This window comes from Myotis yumanensis, unplaced genomic scaffold (assembly GCF_028538775.1).
Source record: "Myotis yumanensis isolate MYYU_CA2020_CCGP unplaced genomic scaffold, mMyoYum1.0.hap1 SCAF_12, whole genome shotgun sequence".
Lineage (NCBI taxonomy): Eukaryota > Metazoa > Chordata > Mammalia > Chiroptera > Vespertilionidae > Myotis > Myotis yumanensis.
Window position 1 is genome coordinate 28,369,812 of NW_027223763.1, and position 21,784 is coordinate 28,391,595.

The following is a 21,784-nucleotide window of genomic DNA, read 5'->3' on the forward strand; positions in this document are numbered from 1 at the left end:
TTCAGTATGTAGTGTTTTCAGATTGGCTTCTTTTATTTAGCAATATGCATTTAAGTTTCCTTCATGTATTTTAATAGCTTGATAGTAATTTCTTTTTAGCGCTGAAGAATATTACTATAAACATCTGTATTGCAGCTTTTTGGATGGATTGTGGACATAAGTTTTCAGCTTCTTTGGGTAAACAAAGGAGCACAATTGCTGGATTGTATGACTAGGGTACATTTAGTTTTGTAAGAAACTGCCAAGCTGTCTTCCAGAGTGGCTGTATCATTTTGTTTTCCCCCAATAACGAATGTAGAGTTCCTGTTGCTCCAATTCCTCATCAGCATTTGGTGGTGTCAGTGTTCTGGATTTTGACTAATATAATAGGTGTGTAGTGGTATCTCATTGTTTTCATTTGCATTTTCCTGATGACATAAGGTGTGAAGCATCTTTTCGTATGCTTTTTTTGCCATCTTTATATCATCTTTGGTGAAGGGTCTGTTAAGATCTTTAGCCCATGTTTTAGTTGGTTGTTTTATTTATGAGTTTTAAGCCATGGGCCAAATAAGAAATCCTAAGGGAAATTAGAAAATATTTTGGCCCTAGCCGGTTTGGCTCAGTGGATGGAGCATCAGCCCTGGGGACTGAAGGGTCCCGGTTTGATTCTGGTCAAGGGCACATGCTTGGATGCAGGCTCAATCCCCGGCCCTGGTCGGGGCGCATGCGGGAAGCAACCTATCAATGTTTCTTTCTCTCTCTCTCTCCCCCTCCCTTCCTCTTTCTTCTAAAAAATCAGTGGAAAAATATCCTCGGGTGAGGATTAACAAAAATAAAAAATAAAAATAAATGTTAAAAAAATATTTTTAGCTGTATAATAAATATTATAGTATACCAAATCTGTGGTTGTAAATGAAGCAGTGCTTAAAGGGAAATTTATAGCTTTAAATACTATATTAAAAAGAGGACAAGTTTAGAGTCAGTGATTTGTTTCCACTGTAGTAAACAAAAAGAAAGTAATAGAGTGGAAATCAATGAAATATAAAAATAGATTAAACAATAGAGAAAATTAACAGAGTCAAAAGTTATTTCTTTCAAAATATTGCAGCCTTTAAAAGAATAAAAGAGGGGACATATGTAATACTTCCAACAATAAAGATTTTAAAAAGCGAATAAAAGGGAATATTAGCCTAAGAAAATTGATAATCAATTTAGATGAAATGGCAAACCAATAATACATTACCACCAAGTGGGCTTATCTCAGAAATTTTAACATCTGAAAATCAATTAGTATAATTCACATCTCAACAGAATAAAGGGAAAAAACCATACAATCATATCAATACATATTAAAAAACATTTGATGAAATTAAACAGCTAGTTATGATAAAAACTTGTAGTAAGCATGGATAGAATGGATAAAGGACACCTGTGAAAAGCCTATAGCTAACATAAAATTTATGCTTTCCTCCTAAAATTGGGAACAAGGTAAGGACTTCCACTTTCACCACTTCTCTTCAACTTGTGCTAGATATAACAGCCAGTACAATAAAGCAAGATATATAAAGACATAAAGATTGTCTTTATTTACAGGCAGCATAGCTTGTATAGGAAAATCCAAAGGAATCTATGAAATGTCTACTAGATATCCATATAATGTACAATGATGTATGTAAAGAATCCACCATGATCAGAGAAAATTAGTATTATGTGAATTAAGTAGATTACAAAATTGTAGGTAATCTCAACCAGGTTAAAATATTATGCATAAAATGGCTAGAAAAAAACAAAATAACACTGAGTGTAGGTTTATGGATGATAATTTTCAGTATTTTCCAATTTTTAAATGATAATTGTATTATATATTTAGAAAAAAAGCCATATCTTTTAGAATCTTATCATAACTGACAGGAAACCTTAAGACATTGAGTATTACTGTGGTTACTAAAGCTTGAAACGGCATTTCACAGCCAATTTATGCTGTGAAACTTACATTTTTGCTCCAGTCAGAACTAGGCTGCATTGATAGTACCATACAAGGAAATTCAGGTGATAATTCCTATCATTCAGAAATTGGTATTGTTGTGATATGTCTGGTGTCCTGGTTCCCTACTATGTTTTTAAAATGAGCTTTGCTTTTATAAGTAACATTTTTTCCTATTAAGTAGCATATTTATTTTTAAAAATTTATAAATATAGAAAAAAAAGAAAATGTCATGACCAATTTAAATTTTGGTCTTTTTTTTCCTAATAAAAAAATTCTCCCTCAGATAGTTTTCCCTCCAGGTACTCACTGAGAGGGGCACAAGTGAGATTTCCAAGATGCTGGATGGTTATGTCCTAATCTGGGTGGTGGCTACAGGGTAATGCAGGTAGAAAAATTAATCAAGTGATCTATGCATTTATGGTCTGTTTTTAATTTTTTGTAAGTTATACTTTAATTTATTTAACAAGGAAATTTTATAAAATATTTCTCTCTTCAGAGTTGCTTTTAGATTGCTTTTCTCACGTTTTTGTGGTCCTGTATTTATTTATTTAATATATTTTATTGATTTTTTTTACAGAGATGAAGGGAGAGGGATAGAGAGTTAGAAACATCGATGAGAGAGAGAAACATCGATCAGCTGCCTCCTGCACACTCCCTACTGGGTATGTGCCCACAACCAAGGTACATGCCCTTGGCCGGAATCGAACCTGGGATCCTTCAGTCCGCAGGCCGACGCTCTATCCACTGAGCCAAACCGGTTAGGGCTGTGGTCCTGTATTTAAGAACATGCTCTCACATCTTTATTTCTCTCTTGCTTCAGAAATACATACCGCATGATTGAGCAAGATGACTTCGACATTAACACCAGGCTACACACGATTGTTAGAGGGGAAGATGAGGCAGCTATGGTTGAGTCAGTAGGCCTGGCCCTAGTGAAGCTACCAGATGTCCTTAATCGCCTGAAGCCTGATATCATGATTGTCCATGGAGACAGGTTTGATGCCCTGGCACTGGCAACATCTGCTGCCTTGATGAACATCCGAATCCTTCACATTGAAGGTGGGGAAGTCAGTGGGACCATTGACGATTCCATTAGACACGCTATAACAAAACTGGCTCATTATCATGTGTGCTGCACCCGAAGCGCAGAACAACACCTGATATCCATGTGTGAGGACCATGATCGCATCCTTCTGGCAGGCTGTCCTTCCTATGACAAACTCCTCTGTGCCAAGAACAAGGACTACATGAGCATCATTCGCATGTGGCTAGGTATGTATCAGACTTTATTCAGTCTTAATGGTTGTGTTTGTCAGTATTGGCTATGTTTTAGCCCTTCCAGAAACTACTGTGGATGGAATATGCCATTAGCAATCAGAAGGCTAAGGCTTTAGTTCATAGATCTTACTCTATGGTATGACTTCACCTCTCGAGACTCATCTTTTCTGTAAAGTAGGCTCAATGGATTGAATCTATGATATATTTGTACAGTAGAATGCTTTTAATCCATTAGATATAATGTGATGGGTGAATATTTAGTTACAGAGATAGATCCTGAAATAGCAAAAGGGGGGGAAGCAAGCTACAAAATTTATGTATAATATGCCATTTTTATGAAAACAGTAACATAGTGGAAAGTTCAAGAAAGTATGTACACCAATTCATTTATAATATTTATTTCTGGTTAGTAGAATTATGGGTGTTTTTATGTTTGTTTTCCTTTATTTTGGTTTTTAGTACCATTAAAAATGTGTTATTTTTTTCTAATGTCTTTGTTACATGATTGTTGGAATACTCATATGAGATAATAAATGTTGAAAGCAGTTAGTAAGCCATAAGTATTTATGAAAAAGGATTATGATGATGATGATGATGATGATGATTAAAAGCAAAAGTCATAGTTGTACCACCAGAGTTTGTTATATATGTAAATAAACATTAAGGTCTGAAATCTTCAATGTTCATTGATCTAGCCTCCTGGAATTACCTTTTGCTAAACAGAGGCAAAGAAAATAGGGTTACAAATAGAATTTCATTTGGTTAATTTATTATAGAGTACTATCTAGAGAACAAACCAGGATTAATTATCTGTTGAGGTACTTAGGGCTCTCCTTTTTAAAGAGGTAGAACTATTGGAAAATGAAGTTAATGAATAATAGGTGATTGTGTACTTTAAGTGATTGTGTATATTTTAAATCAGATCACATTAAAACAGGAAAGGGATCCGGCTTTCGTATTATAGAAGTTAATCCATTCTACATATTTCTTATTCTTGGACAGATTTGTAGTTATTAAGGACCCTGTCTAGATAATGCTAGTGGAAGAAACTTGTCTCTTTAGTCTCTTCTTTTTGTATGCTTCTAAGCAAACATTCTTTCATTATGTTCTGATTATATTGTTAGCTCTTAAATGTATTCTGACAAACTTTGGATTTTTGAAAAACCTGTAATGAATAGAAAATAATCCTTATAAAGCAGAATGTAGCAAGCTTGTACTTGTAGGGCTTAAAGTTCTATTTGGAACCACTTGAGCAGTTTATGAAAAGAAAGATGACAAAAGAGCAAAAACTTGATTTAAAAAACAGCAGTGTGTGTTTTGGGATGGGGTGAGTGGGAACAAGACAATGAGCCCAAGCCACCTACCCCTAGCAATGATACATTGTGCAATGTCTGTACCCGCTTCTTCTGATGTTTATCCCTTACTTACAGGAAAAATAGGATTGCAACTTTGTAACCAGAACATTAATAAATAACAGTCCTAATAAAAATATTAGCTAAGTTGAAAAGACATGTTAATTTCCCAATGTTGAAAGAAATGCCACAGTAAATATAGAACTTGAACACAAAACAAAATGATGGTACCTTAATGGAAAGGGTTGTGTGGAAGGGTTGAGACTGCTGACTGAGTTCTGGGGATAAAGGCAGAGTGATAATGTCAGAAGCTGTGCGTTGAGAAGCTTTGCACAAAATGTATTATTGCCAGAGATGGGTAGCTCCAGCTTATTGTCCTGTGTTTTCTTTTTCACTAGTTTTTGCTCTGTAGCTATCCTTCTTTTATAAAGAATCTAGCTCCAGATAGAGTCTTGAGTTACAAAGTGCAATTTCGCATTATATGGTTATTTTCTATATAGTGCAGATATTTCTTAATCACACTTAAAGGAGAAAATAAATGAGAAATGGAAGTTCTCTTGGGGTTAACTGCTGGAATTTTTCTTCATCTCCCACTTTCACCTTAGCAATAAGTTGTAGCCATAAATTATATAGAATGATCCTCTGCATGGGACCACAGAACCTCTCTGACATCTTCACTCAAAGTAAAATTGTCTCCCTCTCCCCCTACACACACGCACAGCCATGGTCAGAGACACTTGTCCCAAAAGTGTTCTCAAGACAGAGTACATGGGCACACTGAACCAAGAGAAAGAATGTGGGGTGAAAGGGCCCTCTGACAGGTGCTGTCTTCCTCCTAATAAAAATATTAGCAACATTGTGTATATTTACATTTGTATATAGCCATGGGGAATCATGTATGAATAACTAAACTATACATTAAAGGCTGACATCCTTCCTTTATTTACCAACCACAGATGAGCTAATTCACATTATAGAAATGTGCTTTATAGCGGGACCAACTTGTACCTTATCTTTTATCTCTTTCATTGTTGTTTCTCTCCCCATAGTTTGTTTTTTATTTATTTTTTATTTTTTTATTTCAGAGAGGAAGGGAGAGGGAGAAAAAGGTAGAAATATCAATGATGAGAGAGAATCATTGATTGGCTGCTTCATGCATGCCCCCCGCTGGGGGTCGAGCTTGCAACTTGGGCATGTGCTCTGACTGAGAATTGAACCATGACCTCCTGGTTCATAGGTCGATGCTCAGCCACTGAGCCATGCTGGTCTAGCTCTCCCCATAGTTTCTAAAGGCCCTGATCTATATCTAGTGAATTACTTAAATTTATGTTGAACTCATCTTTCTAGACTTTTGATTCTGATAGATTCTTTTAGGCCTTTGCACAAAGAAATTTCTACTTTGCTCAAAAATTTAATAATTATGCCCCCCTAGCCCTATTTTGGAACATAATATAGAATCAATAATTTTTTAAATATAATTTGGGAACCTTTATTATTTTTTTAATATATTTTATTGATTTTTTACAGAGAGGAAGGGAGAGGGATAGAGAGCTAGAAACATCAATGAGAGAGAAACATCGATCAGCTGCCTCCTGCACATCTCCCACTGGGGATGTGCCCACAACCAAGGCACATGCCCTTGACCAGAATCAAACCTGAGACCCTTCAGTCCACAGGCTGATGCTCCATCCACTGAGACAAACCGGTTAGGGCGGGAACCTATAGTTTTTAAATCAGTTACTACTGAAGATTCTTAGTAAAAATTCTGTTACCATTAAATCATAAAAAATAACTGCTATTGTTTGAATTTTGAAATTAATATATAATGCATTGTAAAATTGATCATTAAAATTAATATCACAAATAAATATACTCTCATTAAAAAATAAGTGACTGGAGCTCATTTTATGGGATAATATAGGCCCTATTGATAAATGTTCTGTGTTCTTTGGCATTGCACTGTCCATCTGACCCATTTACACTTTTTAAAGATTTTCTACAGAGAGGAAGGGAGAGGAATAGAGAGTTAGAAACATCGATGAGTGAGAAACATCGGTCAGCTGCCTCCGCACACCCCCCACTGGGAATGTGCCCGCAACCAAGGTACATGCCCTTGACCAGAATCGAACCTGGGACCCCTCAGTCTGAAGGCCGACGCTCTGTCCACTGAGCCAAACCAGCCAGGGCCCCATTTACACTTTTAAATCTTTGCTGAGGAACTGTCCTTGGTATCCTACCTAGCATTGGGATAAGTGAAGCCATTCTCATTCTTTGAACAGAGTTAGAAATATTAGCCATTTATTGAATTCGGTGGGTGATGGTAAGAGGAAGCTCCTATGTATTATATGAAATATATTTAATGCCCATTCAACCTCTGAATGTCATGATTTGCAACATATTATTCATTGATATTGCTGATAATTCATTAAAGACACTAGTTTGAAATTGGGAAGATTCAGTTTTCTAATGCTTTGGAATATTTTGGACTTGAAAGAATGAATTCTAGTTAGTGTCTTCTGTTTAAAGTCATATATTTTGTTTGTGGTAGCAAGCACCTTTTTAAAATGTTAAGTTTGTCGAATTCTTGAACTTTTTGCTATAAGTTTTTATCATTTGAACCCAATTTGGATGACTGGCTTAAAATATAACAACCTTTTTTCCTTATCATTTGTAAAAGCACAGACTGGGATCTGCCTTTTGGAATTTTCTTCTTCCTCCTTTGAGATTCATAACCAATGAAGCAATGTGGTTTGATTTTTCTTTAAACAGGTGATGATGTAAAACCTAAAGATTACATTGTTGCTCTACAACACCCCGTGACCACTGACATTAAGCATTCCATTAAAATGTTTGAGTTAACATTGGATGCACTTATCTCATTTAACAAGCGGACCCTAGTTCTGTTTCCAAATATTGATGCAGGTAATTGGTGCCACCTACCTTTCCAGTTGTACGTTTCTGTTATGTCTTCTTTTGACTGCCCTTCCTGTCTTGCTCATTTTATATTGAAGGCTGCTGTATTCTGAAATGCGTTGCAGTTTTCAAAGGATCACCAATTTTGTAGCAGATTGAAGAGATTGTGATGTTTTTGTAAAGTCTAGTAGAAACTTAATACTAAAAAAAAGAAAAATCTCTCTAATCTTCACTCTAGTTTTATATTAAATCTCTTCCCTCCAGTTTACACCAGTGAGAAAATGCAATAGCAAAGAGACAAACCTTAGAAGTTGAAAGTGTCTTTATTAAAGTAATGACTCCACTGACCACAGTAAAATAGCCATATTATTATTTCTTCTCTTCTTTATATTAACTGTACCTTAAAGTAATCTTGAGCTTAAACAATTTAGATCTAGAGTCCCCAGTTGATCCCCAAGCCTGACCTTATTGATCACCTACCAGTGGGTGGTACTATAGGCTTTGGTGCTAGTGAGACCTTAACCATGTTAATGGAGATATGAGATATGAATGAGAAGTGCCTGACATAAAGAATTTTCAAATATTCATTATTAGCTGACACCACTCACTGCTGAGCTGTTAGGCACTTTGTGGAAAAGGAGGCAGGACCGTTTTCTGCAATGTCATGATGTCATCATCATTCTCTGAAAGAATCCTTGTCTTAGTGGTAATTGGGAAAAAAAAAGTTAACCCACAACCCCGATTTTGTCCAGGTAATTTAACAATATTTCTGAAACCTTAATATTTCTTCTTTTATAATCCTTTAAACTTCTGTGTAAATATTTGTAATTATATATCTCTCTTGTTTAATATTCATTGCCAATTGTGTTTTGTTTTTAATATACTTTCCTGATTGTATATACCTTAAATTAGAAATATTTTTCCCCTCTGAAAGTAAAAGGTCCCAGGAATGCCTATATCATGCCTACCACTCCCATTTCCTTCTCACGGAGTTTTTGATAAAATATACACAAGGAACAATAGGGAAATAAGAATCAAGGCATCATTTTCTCATTATCTGTTTAGTGCCCAGTTCCGTAATATAGAACCCTCAGGAAAACATGATTACTACCTCTAATCTAGGCTTAAGGCCAAAAACAAGCCTTCAACTGAGCCCAAATTTGAATCTTGGAATAGTAGCACCTTCTGGCATTCTGCAATGGTTATAGGCATGGCTGGGCCTGTGCTAAAGAGTAGACCCTGGCTCTATTATCTCACTACACAGAGAAAGTTAAAATGAGAGAGAACACTGCATTCCCAGCTTTTGTTAAATCAGTGGCTACTGCCCACTGGGGAATGCAGTGTGATTGCTGTCCTGCCTTCTAACCAACCAGATTAGCAACTCTGCCTCCCTTGGTAGCTAGGGAAGGGTGAGTAGAGAGGCAAGCAGAGAGGCCTCTCCCTCATATATCTGTAACATTTTTTAAAATCACACATCCTATATAATAAAGAGCTAATATGCAAATGGTCATCACACCCTCACGCCGTAACAGCTCAGACACTCAACACTGGGAAGAGAGGAATGGGGACCAGCCAGGCACAAATGAGCTCACGAGAGAGGAATGGGGACCAGCCAGGCTGCAGCCTGGGAGAGGGACAAGCCACCCACCCTGTAGTCCCAGGCACCAGCGGCTAGGGCTGCAGCCCAGGAGAGAACAAGCTGCCTGTCCCTCGGTCCTGGGCGCCAGCGGCTAGGGCTGCGGCCTGGGAGAGGGACAAGCTGCACTCCCTGCGGTCTCGGGCGCCTGCCCTGTGGTTCCAGGTGCCTGTGGCTGCAGCCGACCCGGGCAAAGCTGGCCCGGGTCCTGGGTGCCTGCAGCCAGCCAGAGGCAGGGAAGCTTGGGTCCTGGGTGCCTAAAACCAGCAAGAGGAGAGAGTCCTGGGTCCTGGGTGTGGGGTGAGGCAGTGGTGGTTAGGGGCAATCAGGCCAGCAGGGAAGCAGTTAGGGGTGATCAGGCCAGTAGGGGAGCAGTTAGGGGTGATCAGGAAGGCAGACAGATGAGCAGTTAGGAGTCAGCAGTTCTGGATTGGGAGAGGCAGTTGGACATCCCCCGAAGGGTCCCAGATTGGAGAGGGTGCAGGCTGGTCTGAGGGACCCCTCCTGTGCATGAATTTCGTGCACCGGGCCTCTAGTTTAAAATAAGATATCAGCCACAGTAACAGAATCTATCTGTATTTTCTTGGAGCTTAATCCACATAAGTGGGAGAATTATCCCACTGAGCTGTTGTCAGCTTGATGGGTCGAGCCTGAGACCTTTCCATTTAGGAACACCCAGCCTCAGAAATAGAAACTAGTGGCTTGTCTTGAGCCTCTTAATTGTTGTTTAAGGTAAAGACTTTTACTGGGGCATTTATAAAAGGTATTTGCTTTCTGGGTGCTGTTTGAAAAGTCCAAACTGTTGCTGTTTAAAGTTTCTAGATGAGTTGAAGCAGAGAGCTAACCAGACAACTAGTCATCACTCATGAAAAGATCAACAATTAAAATGACTATTTCCTGAATAACTGTTATGAGTATTTATGGGAAGATTTCTTTAAGTGGGGTTATACTAGCCAATGAAAATTGTTTCTCTCATAAACCATGTAATAGTTGGTTCTGTTCATTTTCACAGGGAGCAAAGAGATGGTTCGAGTGATGCGGAAGAAGGGCATTGAGCATCATCCCAATTTTCGTGCAGTTAAACATGTCCCATTTGAACAGTTTATACAGTTGGTTGCCCACGCTGGTTGTGTGATTGGGAACAGCAGTTGTGGGGTACGAGAGGTTGGAGCTTTTGGAACACCTGTGATCAATCTAGGAACACGGCAGATTGGAAGAGAAACAGGTATCTACCTTTGCTTATATTTCAGCTGACTAGGCTTAATAGATATATATGAATTGTTACAAAATGTATGATGACATACATTTTTATCAATGAGTGAATGAAGTTAATGACCAAATGTAGCTTAAAATTTACATAAAGCACACTGTAATTACCAAACTTTTTAAGGCTCTACTTACATTTTTATTGTCTTTGTTTATTAATTGTGTGTGTGTATGTGTGTAATATATGTGTGTGTGTGTATATATATATGTATATATATATATATATATACACACACACACACACATATACATATATTTAAATATATTCTTATTGATTTCAGAGAGGAAGGGTGAGAGAGGGACCTATATATATAAAAGCCTAAGTGACCATTACAACCAAATGACTGGTCAACCAGTCACTATGACATGCACTGACCACCAGAGGGCAGATGCTCAACCCAGGAGCTGCTCCCTGGTGGTCTTTGCGCTCCCAGAGCCAACTTCCCGTGGCCCCTTCCCCCACCCCGGCCAGCCCCCTGATAGGCCTCGATTGCGGGCCAGGCTGATGGACCCCACCTGTGCATGAATTTGTGCACCAGGCCTCTAGTAGAAACATAAACATCAATGATGAGAGAGTATCATTGATCAGTTGCCTCCTGCACACCCCACATTTGGGATTGAGCCCGCAACCTAGGTATGTGCCCTGACTAGGAATCAAACCATGATCTCTGGTTTATAGGTCAACACTCAACCACTGAGCCATGCTGGCTTGGCTTTATTGTCTTTGTAATATCAGTTAGAGCTAAGAGTTTCTTAGTTAATTGTGGTCTTTGATGGCTGTGATGAAGGGAGAATGTGTTCTCAGTATATGAGTGCTAGCCTTTCATTTTCTGGAGCTAGTAGAATCCCTTTAGTCAGTGCTTCAGACTAAATGGCATTTCTAAATAAGATGCCTCCTTAATAACTAAAGTGTAAGTAGGATGATTAATGAATTTGCTAACCGGGCTTATCCTATCATTAACCATTTGTATGCCATAAGCATCTTTAGACGCAAACGGCAGACCTTTTTTAATTAAATTCAAAATATCGTGGCAGTTAACTGGTTAACATTAGTCTGAGTTCTAATACTGTCTATATGCAAATATATTTCTATAGCTAATGGAAAACATATATGTAGTTCATAGAAAAAGAATTGGAGTCCCAGCAACAACAACAACAAAATCACAGACATTCCAGAAAACTGGGATCTTAAGCCAGCCAAAGGAATGACATTTCAATTTTTCATTTTTATTTTTTTATTATTTTGTTAGCTTTTTTTTTCTTTTTTCTTTGTTTTCCCTTTTTTTTTTGTTTGTTGCTTTTTTTTTGCTTCTTTCTTTGTTCTCTTTTTTTGTTTGTTTGTTCCTTTATTTCCTACTTCTCTTCACGTTATTTTTTCAACCACGTGAGCAGCAGACAAGTGAGTGGCGTGCTCTTGTCCAGGGAGCATCAGCCCCGTGAGCAGCCTGCCTTGATCCTAAGAGCAGCAGCCTCATGTGTCCTGCCCCTGTCCAAGGAGCAGCAGCTGTGTGAGAGGCCCGCTTCCCTGTCCGAGGAGCAGCAGCCGCACGAGCAGTCTTCCTACGTCTGAGTAGCGGCAGCCCTGCGCAGCCCGTCCCCATCTGAGGAGCAGCAGCTGCGCACAGCCCGCACCCTGCACTAGTCCAAGGAGCAGCAGCTGCACAAGCATCTTGCCCTCGCCCAAGCAGCAGCAGCTGCACGAGCAGCCTGCCCAGTCCGAGGAACAGCAGCTGTGTGAGCAGCCCGCCCCCATCCAAGGAGCAGCAGTTCTGCGAGCGGCCTGGCCCCATTCGAGGAGCAGCGGCAGCCCACCCCGGTCCGAGGAGCAGGAGCCACAGGAGCAGACCGCCCACATCTGAGGAACAGCAGCCCTACGCAGCATGCACCGGTCCGAGGAGCAGAGCCACAACAGCCTGCACCTGTCCGACGAGCAGCAGCCGGTTCTAGGAGCAGTAACCCCACAAGCAGCCCACCACATGAGAGGAACAACAGCAGCGTGCAGCCAGCACCCATTCAAGGATCAGCAGCCACATGAGCAGTCCGCCGCAGTTCAAGGAGTAGCAGCAGCGTGTGTAGCCCGCCCCCATCCAAGGAACAGCAGCCTTGTGATCAGCACATCCACTGTCTGAGGAACAGCAGCTGTGTGTGAAGCCATATCCTCTGTCTGAGGAACAGCAGCTCTGTGTGAAGCCTCCCCCCACCAACCAGAGGAGCCACCACAGCAGTGAACAGCACTCACCAGAGGAGCTGCTGCCAACTGAGGAGCAGATGCTACCACAACTACCCAAGGAGCAACCACAGCCCGAGGAGCCACTGCCACCCAAGGAGCAGCCCCTGAACGACTCAACATCTAGATATGTCGGTGAGATCAAACATGGGTAGACAAAGAAACCCCCAAAGGAAAGAAAAGGAGGACTCACCAGAAAAGCAGCTAAGTGAAACAGAGGCATGCAACATGACAGAAAAAGATTTCAGATTAAGGATCCTAGAATGCATAAACCAGATGGAGGAAAAAATCAACAACTTATGTAAGAATCAAAAAGAAACGGATGAAAAAAATCAAATTATGTAAGAACCAAGAAGAAATGAAGAGTGATAAAGCTGCAATAAAAAACACCATTGAAAGTTTCAACAGTAGACTAGGAGAAGCGGAGGACCGAATTAGCGAATTAGAAGACAGGGAAACAAAACACACCCAAACTGAACAGCAATTGGAGAAAAAAATTAAAAGACAGGAGGAGAGCCTGAGGGAGCTATGGGACAACATGAAACGAAACAACATACGAATAATAGGGGTGCCAGAACAACAGAAAGAGGAACAAGGGTTAAAAAACCTATTTGAAGAAGTAATATCAGAAAACTTCCCCGAGTTGGGGAAGAAAAAAGTCACACAAGCACAGAGAGTCCCAAACAAGGTGAACCCGAAAAGACCCACACCAAGACACATCATAATTACCATGGCAAATGTTCAGGACAAAGAGAATCTTAAAGGCTGCAAGAGAGACGGAAAGTTACATACAAGGGATCTCCCATTAGATTATCAAATGATTTCTCAACAGAAACACATCAGGCCAGAAAAGAATGGATGGAAACTTACAAAGTGATGTAAAGCAAAGGACTGAATCCAAGAATACTTTATCCAGCAGGGCTATCATTCAGAATTGAAGAGGAAATAAGAAGCTTCACAGACAAAAAAAGGCTAAGGGAGTTTGTCACCACCAAGCCAGCAATGCAAGAAATGCTAAAGGGAGTGGTATAAAAAGAAGAATAAAAAGATCAGAAAGAAAACAGGCACAAAAAATAGAAATGGCTACAAACAAGTACCTTTCAATAATAACTTTAAACGTAAATGGCCTAAATGCTCCAATCAAAAGACATTGAGTGGCCGAATGTATAAAAAAACATGACCCATACATTTGCTGTCTACAAGAGACCCACCTCAGAAGAAGGGACTCACATGGACTGAAAGTGAAGGGATGGAAAAATATCTTTCAGGCAAATGGAAATGAAAAAAAAGCTGGGGTAGCAATACTTATATCGGACAAAATAGACCTCAAAGTGAAGGCCATAACACGAGATAAGGAAGGCCACTTCATAATACTAAAGGGATCAATACAAAAAGAGGATATAACTCTGATAAACACATATGCACCCAATGCAGGAGCACCCAAATACATAAAAAAACTCCTGGGCTCTTCCAGGAATGGTGACTTCTGTCTAGGTATTCACCATTGGTCCACCGTTTGACATACTGGCAGAAGCTGTCCTACAACACAGCCTCCAACAAAACCAGGCTGTCCCGAACCCCTGGTAATAGGATTGTTTACCTTTATACCAAGAAGGTTGGGAAAGCACCCAAATCTGCGTGTGGCGTGTGCCCAGGCCGACTTCACGGGGTTCATGCTGTGAGACCTAAAGTTCTAATGAGGTTGTCCAAGACGAAAAAACACGTCAGCAGGGCCTACGGTGGATCCATGGGTGCTAAATGTGTCCGTGACAGGATCAAGCGTGCTTTCCTTATTGAGGAGCAGAAAATCGTTGTGAAAGTGTTGAAGGCACAAGTACAGAGTCAGAAAGCTAAATAAATTTGAAAATGAAGCTTTTTTGAGTAACAAAAAACAAAAACAAAAACAAAAAAACTCCTGGAAGATAGCAAGGGAGAGATCGACAACAATACAATCATAGTAGGGGACTTTAATACACCACTGACATCACTGGATAAATCCTCTAGACAAAAAATCGGCAAAGAGACAGCAATCCTAAATGACTCACTAGATTAGATGGACTTAATTGACATCTTCAGAACATTCCACCCCAAAGCCATGGAATATACGTTCTTTTCAAGTGCCTCATGGGACATTTTCAAAAATAGACCACATATTGGGTCACAAACAAAGTCTCCCCAAATTCAAGAAGATTGAAATCATACCAATCATCTTCTCAGACCACAGTGGCATAATATTAGAAATTAACTACAATAAAAACAACTCAAAATACTCAAACACTTGGAAGCTGAGTAGCATGTTATTAAATGTTGATTGGGTTACCAATGAGATCAAAGAAGAAATTAAAAACATCTTGGAAACTAATGACAATGAAAACACAACAATCCAAAACCTATGGGACACAATGAAAGCAGTCCTTAGAGGAAAGTTTATAGCTCTACAGACCTATCTCAAAAAACAAGAAAAAATGGTAGTAAATCATCTAACTCTACATCTCGAAGAATTAGAAAGAGAGCAACAAAACAACAAGAAAGCCCACTGCATGGGAGAACATATTTGCCAACGTCATATCTGATAAGGGCCTAATCTCCAAAATTTATAGGGAACTCATACAACTTAACAAAAGGAAGATAAACAATCCAATCAAAAAATGGGCAAAGGACCTAAATAGACACCTTTCAAAAGAGGACATTCAGAAAGCCAAGAGACAGAAGAAAACATGCTCAAAGTCATTAATCATCCGAGAGATGCAAATCAAAACAACAATGAGGTACCATCTCACACCTGTCAGAATGGCTATAATCAACAAATCAACAAGCGACAATTGCTGGAGAGGATGTGGAGAAAAAGGAACATTCTTGCACTGCTGATGGGAATGCAGACTGGTGCAGCCACTATGGAAGACAGTATGGAGTTTCCTCAAAAAACTAAAAATGGAACTCCCATTTGACCCTGTGATCCCACTTCTAGGAATATATCCCAAGAAACCCAGAAACACCAATCAGAAAGGATATATGCACCCCTATGTTCATAGCAGCACAATTCACCATAGCTAAGATCTGGAAACAGCCTAAGTGCCATCAGTAGATGAATGGATGAGAAAACTGTGGTACATCTACATGATGGAATACTATGTTGCTGTAAAGAAAGGAATTCTTACCATTTGCAACAGCATAGATGGAACTGGAGAGCATTATGCTAAGTGAAATAAGCCAGTCAATGAAAGAAAAATACCACATGATCTCACTCATTTATGGATAATAAAGACCATTATAAACTTATGAACAAAAATAGATACAGAGGCAGAGCTGCCTCGAACAGACTGTCAAACTACAGCAGGAAGGCGGGAGGGTTGGGGGGCAGGAGGGAAGGGGGTAAGAGATCAACCGAAGGACTTGTATGCATGCATATAAGCATAACCAATGGACATAAGACACTGGGGGGTAAGGGAGGCCAGGGTAATTGTCAAGGGCGGGGGTGGGAGGGGGAAGGACACATATGTAATACCCTTTGTAATACTTTTAGCAATAAAAAAAATTTATTTTTATTTAAATACTTTATTGTTTAAAGCATTATTCTGTATTATCTTTTGACCTTCTTCCTTTTCATTCCCAAAGTATTGTTTTGCTCCCTACCTCAGAGAAAATTGACGCCACCAGATGAAAATTCTTTCTACTTCATTAATTCATTCATTAAGAAAACATTTAATAAACACCTACTATGTGTTATGCATTGGGATTCAGTAGTAAACTAGTCTAAAATGGGTTGAGCTCTCATGAAACTTCCATTCTAGTGGGAGGAGAGATGATAGTTTGTGCTGTCCAGACTATAACAAAAGGTAATATGTGGGCTACATTAGATTAGATAAGGAAAGGCCTTGTTTAGGAAATGACACTTAAGCTGAGATATTAATGACAAGGAATTAGCTATGTGAGGATCAGGGAGAAGAGGAAAACTCTACTATGAAGACCCTAAGATAGGAATAAGCTTAATGTACCTGTGAAAGATGGGCCAGGGTAGCTGTAGAGTACTGGGCAAGAAGAGTGGATACAAGACGATGTTATAGAAGGAGGCAGACCTAAGTCAGGGTAAACAATTTGGATTTTTTTCTAAGTATGATGGGAAGCCATTTAAGAGAGAAGATGACACAATATTTCTTCCATTTTGGAAAGGCCATCTGGCTGCTATATGGAGAGTGGAATGTGGTGGGCGGGGCAGGAGTGGAAGCAGGGAGACCAGTTAAGAGGTTTTCAGTTCATGTGAGAGATGACAGTGGCTTAGACTATGTGGTAGTATTAGTGATGGAGAAAAGCTAGATTTGGGGTTTACTATGGTACTTGCTGATGCTTGGATATGAGCAGTGAAAGGAAGAAAGGAATCGACAATAACTCTTAGGTTTTTGGATGAGGGTACTCTTTCCTGATACGGGGGACACTGAGGGAGAAGCAGATTTGGGAGGGGTGGAATTGAGACTTCTCATGGCCATGTTAAGTTTGAGAAGCCGAAGAGGACATGGCCTGTAAGCAGCTAGATAGTTCCAGGGAGAGTTAGAGTTGAAGATAAAAATTTGAGAGTGACTGGCATGTGGGATGGTATTTAGTTAGGATATCAGGTCAGCTGCTGAATCAGAGAGACCCAAAATAATAGTGCCTTAAATAAGTTAGATTTTTGTTTATTTCTTACTGGTATGGCAGAGACTTAGCCACCACCTGTCTTGCTATCAAGTCCACATTTTAGCTGTTGGGAAAGGGGGAAGGGGAAGATGTCTTTACCTTTAAAAGCACAGCCTGGAAGTTGCAAATATTTTTTCACTCCTCCTATCAGAATGTGGTCACATGGCCACATCTATTTGCAAGGGAGGCTGAAGAATATACTCTTTAGCTGGATGATTAGATGCCCAGATAAAAACTGTATTGCTAGTACAGGGAAAGGATATAGAGGGTAATGGCACACTCTACTTGAGAGAGTATTTAAAACCAGTGGGATTAGCCCTAACCTGTTTGGCTCAGTGGATAGAACGTTGGCCTGCGGACTAGAGGGTCCTGGGTTCGATTCTGGTCAAGGGCATGTACCTGGGTTTCAGGCACATCCCCAGTAGGGGGTGTGCAGGAGGCAGCCAATCGATGTTTCTCTCTCATCGATGTTTCTAACTCTCTATCCCTCTCCCTTCCTCTCTGTGAAAAAATCAATAAAATATATTTTAAAAAAACAACAACAAAAAAAACCAATGGAATTACCCAGGGAGAACATATAAATAGGGAGGAGAGTGGAGCCCAGGATCAACCTCCAGAGTAGTGGTTCTCAACCTTCTTAATGCCGCTACCCTTTAATACAGTTCCTCATGTTGTGGTGACCCCCAACCATAAAATTATTTTCGTTGCTACTTCATAACTGTAATTTTGCTACTGTTATGAATCATAATGTAAATATCTGATATGCAGGATGTATTTTCATTGTTTCAAATTGAACATAATTAAAGCATAGTGATTAATCACAAAAACAATATGTAATTATATATGTGTTTTCCGATGGTCTTAGGTGACCCCTGTGAAAGGGTTGTTCGACCCCCAAAGGGTTCTCGACCCACAGGTTGAGAACCGCTGCTCTAGAGCTCTTCAGCATTTAGTGTTCTGGTGAGGAAGGGAAAGCCCGTCAAGGAAGAATGAAAAGGAACTGCCGGTGAGGTCAAGGCAACCAAGAGGGGGGTATCATTAAAGCCCAGAAAAAAGTGTTTCCAGAAAATGGTGTTGAATGCTGCTGACAGTTCAAATAAGATGTGAACAGAAAATTTAATATTGGTTTGAGCAACATAGTCATATGTCAGAAGCAGTCTTTGTACTTTCTGCCACCACATTTTATAAATACAGCCCAGCCCTAGCCATTTTGGCTCAGTGGATAGAGTATCAGCCTGTGGACCAAAGGGGTCCAGGGTTCGATTCTGGTCAAGGGCATGTGCTTTGGTTGCAGGCTCCTCCCTGGCCCAGGCCCTGTTCGGGGCTCGTGCAGGAGGCAACCAATCGATGTGTTTCTTTCACATCAATGTTTCTCTCTGTCTTATTCTCTCTCCTCCACTCTCCCTAAAAATCAATGGAAAAATATCCTCGGGTGAGGATTAATAACAACAAAAACCACAGACCCATCTGTCTTTCCCTTCTTTATACTGGATGGTGTGGGGTGTGGGGTTTCTCTTGCCTGTCCACTGCTAGCTAGCCTTGTGTGTTCTAAATCACCCCTCCTGCCTTCTCAGGGACTGATCAGTTGTTCTTTTCTCTTTCATGTATCTTTAGCTTCCTCATCATCTAAACATGCCGAAGCTTCGAATATCTTAAAACAAAACCATAAAAATACCCCTTCCTTGACCTCATACCTCTTTCCAGCCACCACCCTTCTGCTCTTCTCTTCTTAGCCAAGTTTATTGAAAAACATGGCATTTCACTATATTTACTCCTTCATGTTAGTCAGAAACTACGTGGAGAGAAGGTGACTGTGTGAACAGCTGATGGCTAATTGACTAACTGACCAACGTGGCCTGACCAGCTGATTGAACAACTGGCTAAGTAGATGGGAGGGAGGGCAGACTGAAAGAGTGGACATGCTAGATGACTAGATAAATGACTTGTGGATTCTAGATTGATCCACCTTACTTATTTCAAGAAACATACAAAAATTTGATTGATTTTATTTGGGAATGAAGGACCCTAGTGCCCTTAAGTATTTGATATATGTATACTTTTGCTGAGAGAGCTTTAAAGGATAAACAGTAGAAAAGTTGAAGTCTTTCTAAAAGAAGAAGACTTATTTGAGACCTCTGGGTTTCAGGAATAATTATGAGGATAACATACTGCTAATTTCTTTATTCTTTGGATATTCCTGCTTCTGAATCATCATACTGTGTCCCTGGATTTTCCTAGGGGAGAATGTTCTTCATGTCCGGGATGCTGATACCCAAGACAAAATATTGCAAGCACTACACCTTCAGTTTGGTAAACAGTACCCTTGGTGAGTACATACCCTCTTTTTTAAAAGCGATTTAAAAGAGGAGATGCCTTGGGCACCATTTCCAGCTGTGGTCACTGTTTAATCATCCAAACAGAGCTTTCATTCTCCATCCCTAAGATCCCTAGCTGGTGCTGAGACAGAGCTTGCTAATATACCCCCTATTACTGTACCAAGGATTCTGATGGAGAATAATTTTATTTGTCTCAGTTAGTTAACATAGCTAGGAAATACTTCTTTAGCTTACTTTGAATTTCCGTAAGTATTATAAAGCAATATAACTGATTTTCTTTTAAAATAGTCTAGTTTAGTCTGGCCAGTGTGGCTCAGCAGTTGAGCGTCAATCAAGAGGTCGCGGTTCGATTCACTTCGATTCGATTCCAGGTCAGGACACATGCTGGGTTTTGATTCCCAGTATGGGGCATGCAGGAGGCAGCCAATCAATGATGTTCCTCTCTCTAGATGTTTCTATCTATCTCTTTCCCTTCCTCTCTTTCTAAAAATCAATAAAAACATATTTAAAATAAAAATAATCTAGTTCTGCCCTGACTGGTTTGGCTCAGTGGATAGAGCATCAGCCTTTGGACTGAAGGGTCCCGGGTTTGATTCTGATCAAGGGCACATGCCTGGGTTGCGGGCTCGATCCCCAATAGGGGGCGTGCAGGAGGCAGCCAATCAATGATTCTCTCTCATTGATGTTTCTATTTCTCCCTCTCCTTTCCTCTCTGAAAACAATAAGAATATATATTTTTTAAAAAGTAAAAAAAATAACTAATAATCTAGTTCACCCTGAAGGTACAAGTAAAAATAAAGAAGTCTGGTTCAGCATTTTAATTTAGTTTGCCCTCCTTTCTAGTTCAAATTAATGAGTTGTCCCGTGTATTTGAATGTTTTTTCCTGAAAATAACTTTTCCCCATGAAGGTAAAGATAAAAACTAAAAAAATTCATTGTCACAAACTGTTATATTCTAATATTGGCTTAATAAAACTAATTTTTCTTTGATAATAGTTGTATTTCAATCAACAATGGAATTAAACATTACATTGGTGACATGTGCTTACTGTGTTTGCTAAAGAGATCCATATGTTGTTATTTTCAAAAGAAAAAGTACAGATTTTATTACCTCAAGTCTGAGATTCCATTAATATGTCTTCAATATTATTTAGCATGTATGAGAGAAGCATTTAATTGGACTTTTTGGATATTGCAGCTCAAAGATATATGGGGATGGAAATGCTGTTCCAAGGATTTTGAAATTTCTCAAATCTATTGATCTTCAAGAGCCACTACAAAAGAAATTCTGCTTTCCTCCTGTGAAGGATAATATCTCTCAAGACATTGACCATATTCTTGAAACTCTGAGTGCCTTGGCTGTTGATCTTGGCGGGACAAACCTCCGAGTTGCAATAGTCAGCATGAAGGTAAAAGTACTCCTAAGATCTTGACTTCATATCTCATGTGAGTAATTGATTTTTAAAAAGTATGGTTGGAAGGTAAGACTAGAAGCATACATGATAGCTTGTAATCATTTGCCCACAGTATTGACTTTTTGTGGGGGTTTTTTTGTGTGTGTGTTTTTAAATTTTTTTATTAATTTCAGAGAGGAAGGGGGAGAGAGAGAGAGAAAGATAGAAACATTAATGATGAGAGAGAATCATTGATTGGCTGCCTCCTGCATGCCCCCCACTGGGGACCAAGCCCACAACCCAGGCATGTGCCCTTGACTGGAATAGAACCTGGGACGCTTCAGTCCCCAGGCTGATGCTCTATCCACTGAGCCAAACCAGCTAGGGCAGTATTGACGTTTTGGATCCATTACAGTATTTGTCATTATTTTACTAATTATTAACATTCAAAGAAGTAAAATTCTTGGGGAAGCAAAGTTAGGGGACATAAGTTGACAATGGGAGACCACTTTGGCCCCAGACAGGGCTTTTGCCACACAGGACACCTGAAATTCTGTATCTGGTTAATAGCTTGGATTATGGAGTATGCTGATTCCTTACCCAGGGAGGGTGTCTGCAGATGTCACGGGAATGGTATCTCCTGTAGAATATGATTTTGGTTGAGTACAGCATACCTTCACTCCCTTAACCAAACCATCACCACAGTGCTGACAGAGGTTGAGAGAGCCTTCAAAAAAACACCAAA

General features: G+C 39.8%; 2 protein-coding genes across 4 annotated transcripts in view; both read left to right on the forward strand.

Annotated features, from left to right (window-relative positions):
- The window catches only part of GNE (glucosamine (UDP-N-acetyl)-2-epimerase/N-acetylmannosamine kinase), a 53,295-nt gene that overhangs the window by 17,223 nt on the left and 14,288 nt on the right, over positions 1-21,784 (forward strand). For all 3 annotated transcript variants that reach the window (XM_070431198.1, XM_070431197.1, XM_070431199.1), the window contains exons 3-7: positions 2,787-3,238; positions 7,366-7,518; positions 10,158-10,370; positions 19,548-19,635; positions 20,844-21,054. In XM_070431198.1, the coding sequence (XP_070287299.1) occupies positions 2,787-3,238; positions 7,366-7,518; positions 10,158-10,370; positions 19,548-19,635; positions 20,844-21,054 (1,117 nt within the window). The remainder of the gene's footprint in view (positions 1-2,786; positions 3,239-7,365; positions 7,519-10,157; positions 10,371-19,547; positions 19,636-20,843; positions 21,055-21,784) is intronic.
- Positions 12,292-14,580, forward strand: LOC139020904 (large ribosomal subunit protein eL34-like). Its single transcript, XM_070430977.1, has 2 exons — positions 12,292-12,363; positions 14,128-14,580. The coding sequence occupies exons 1-2, from the start codon at positions 12,292-12,294 to the stop codon at positions 14,494-14,496; spliced, it is 441 nt and encodes a 146-aa protein (XP_070287078.1). The 3' UTR covers positions 14,497-14,580.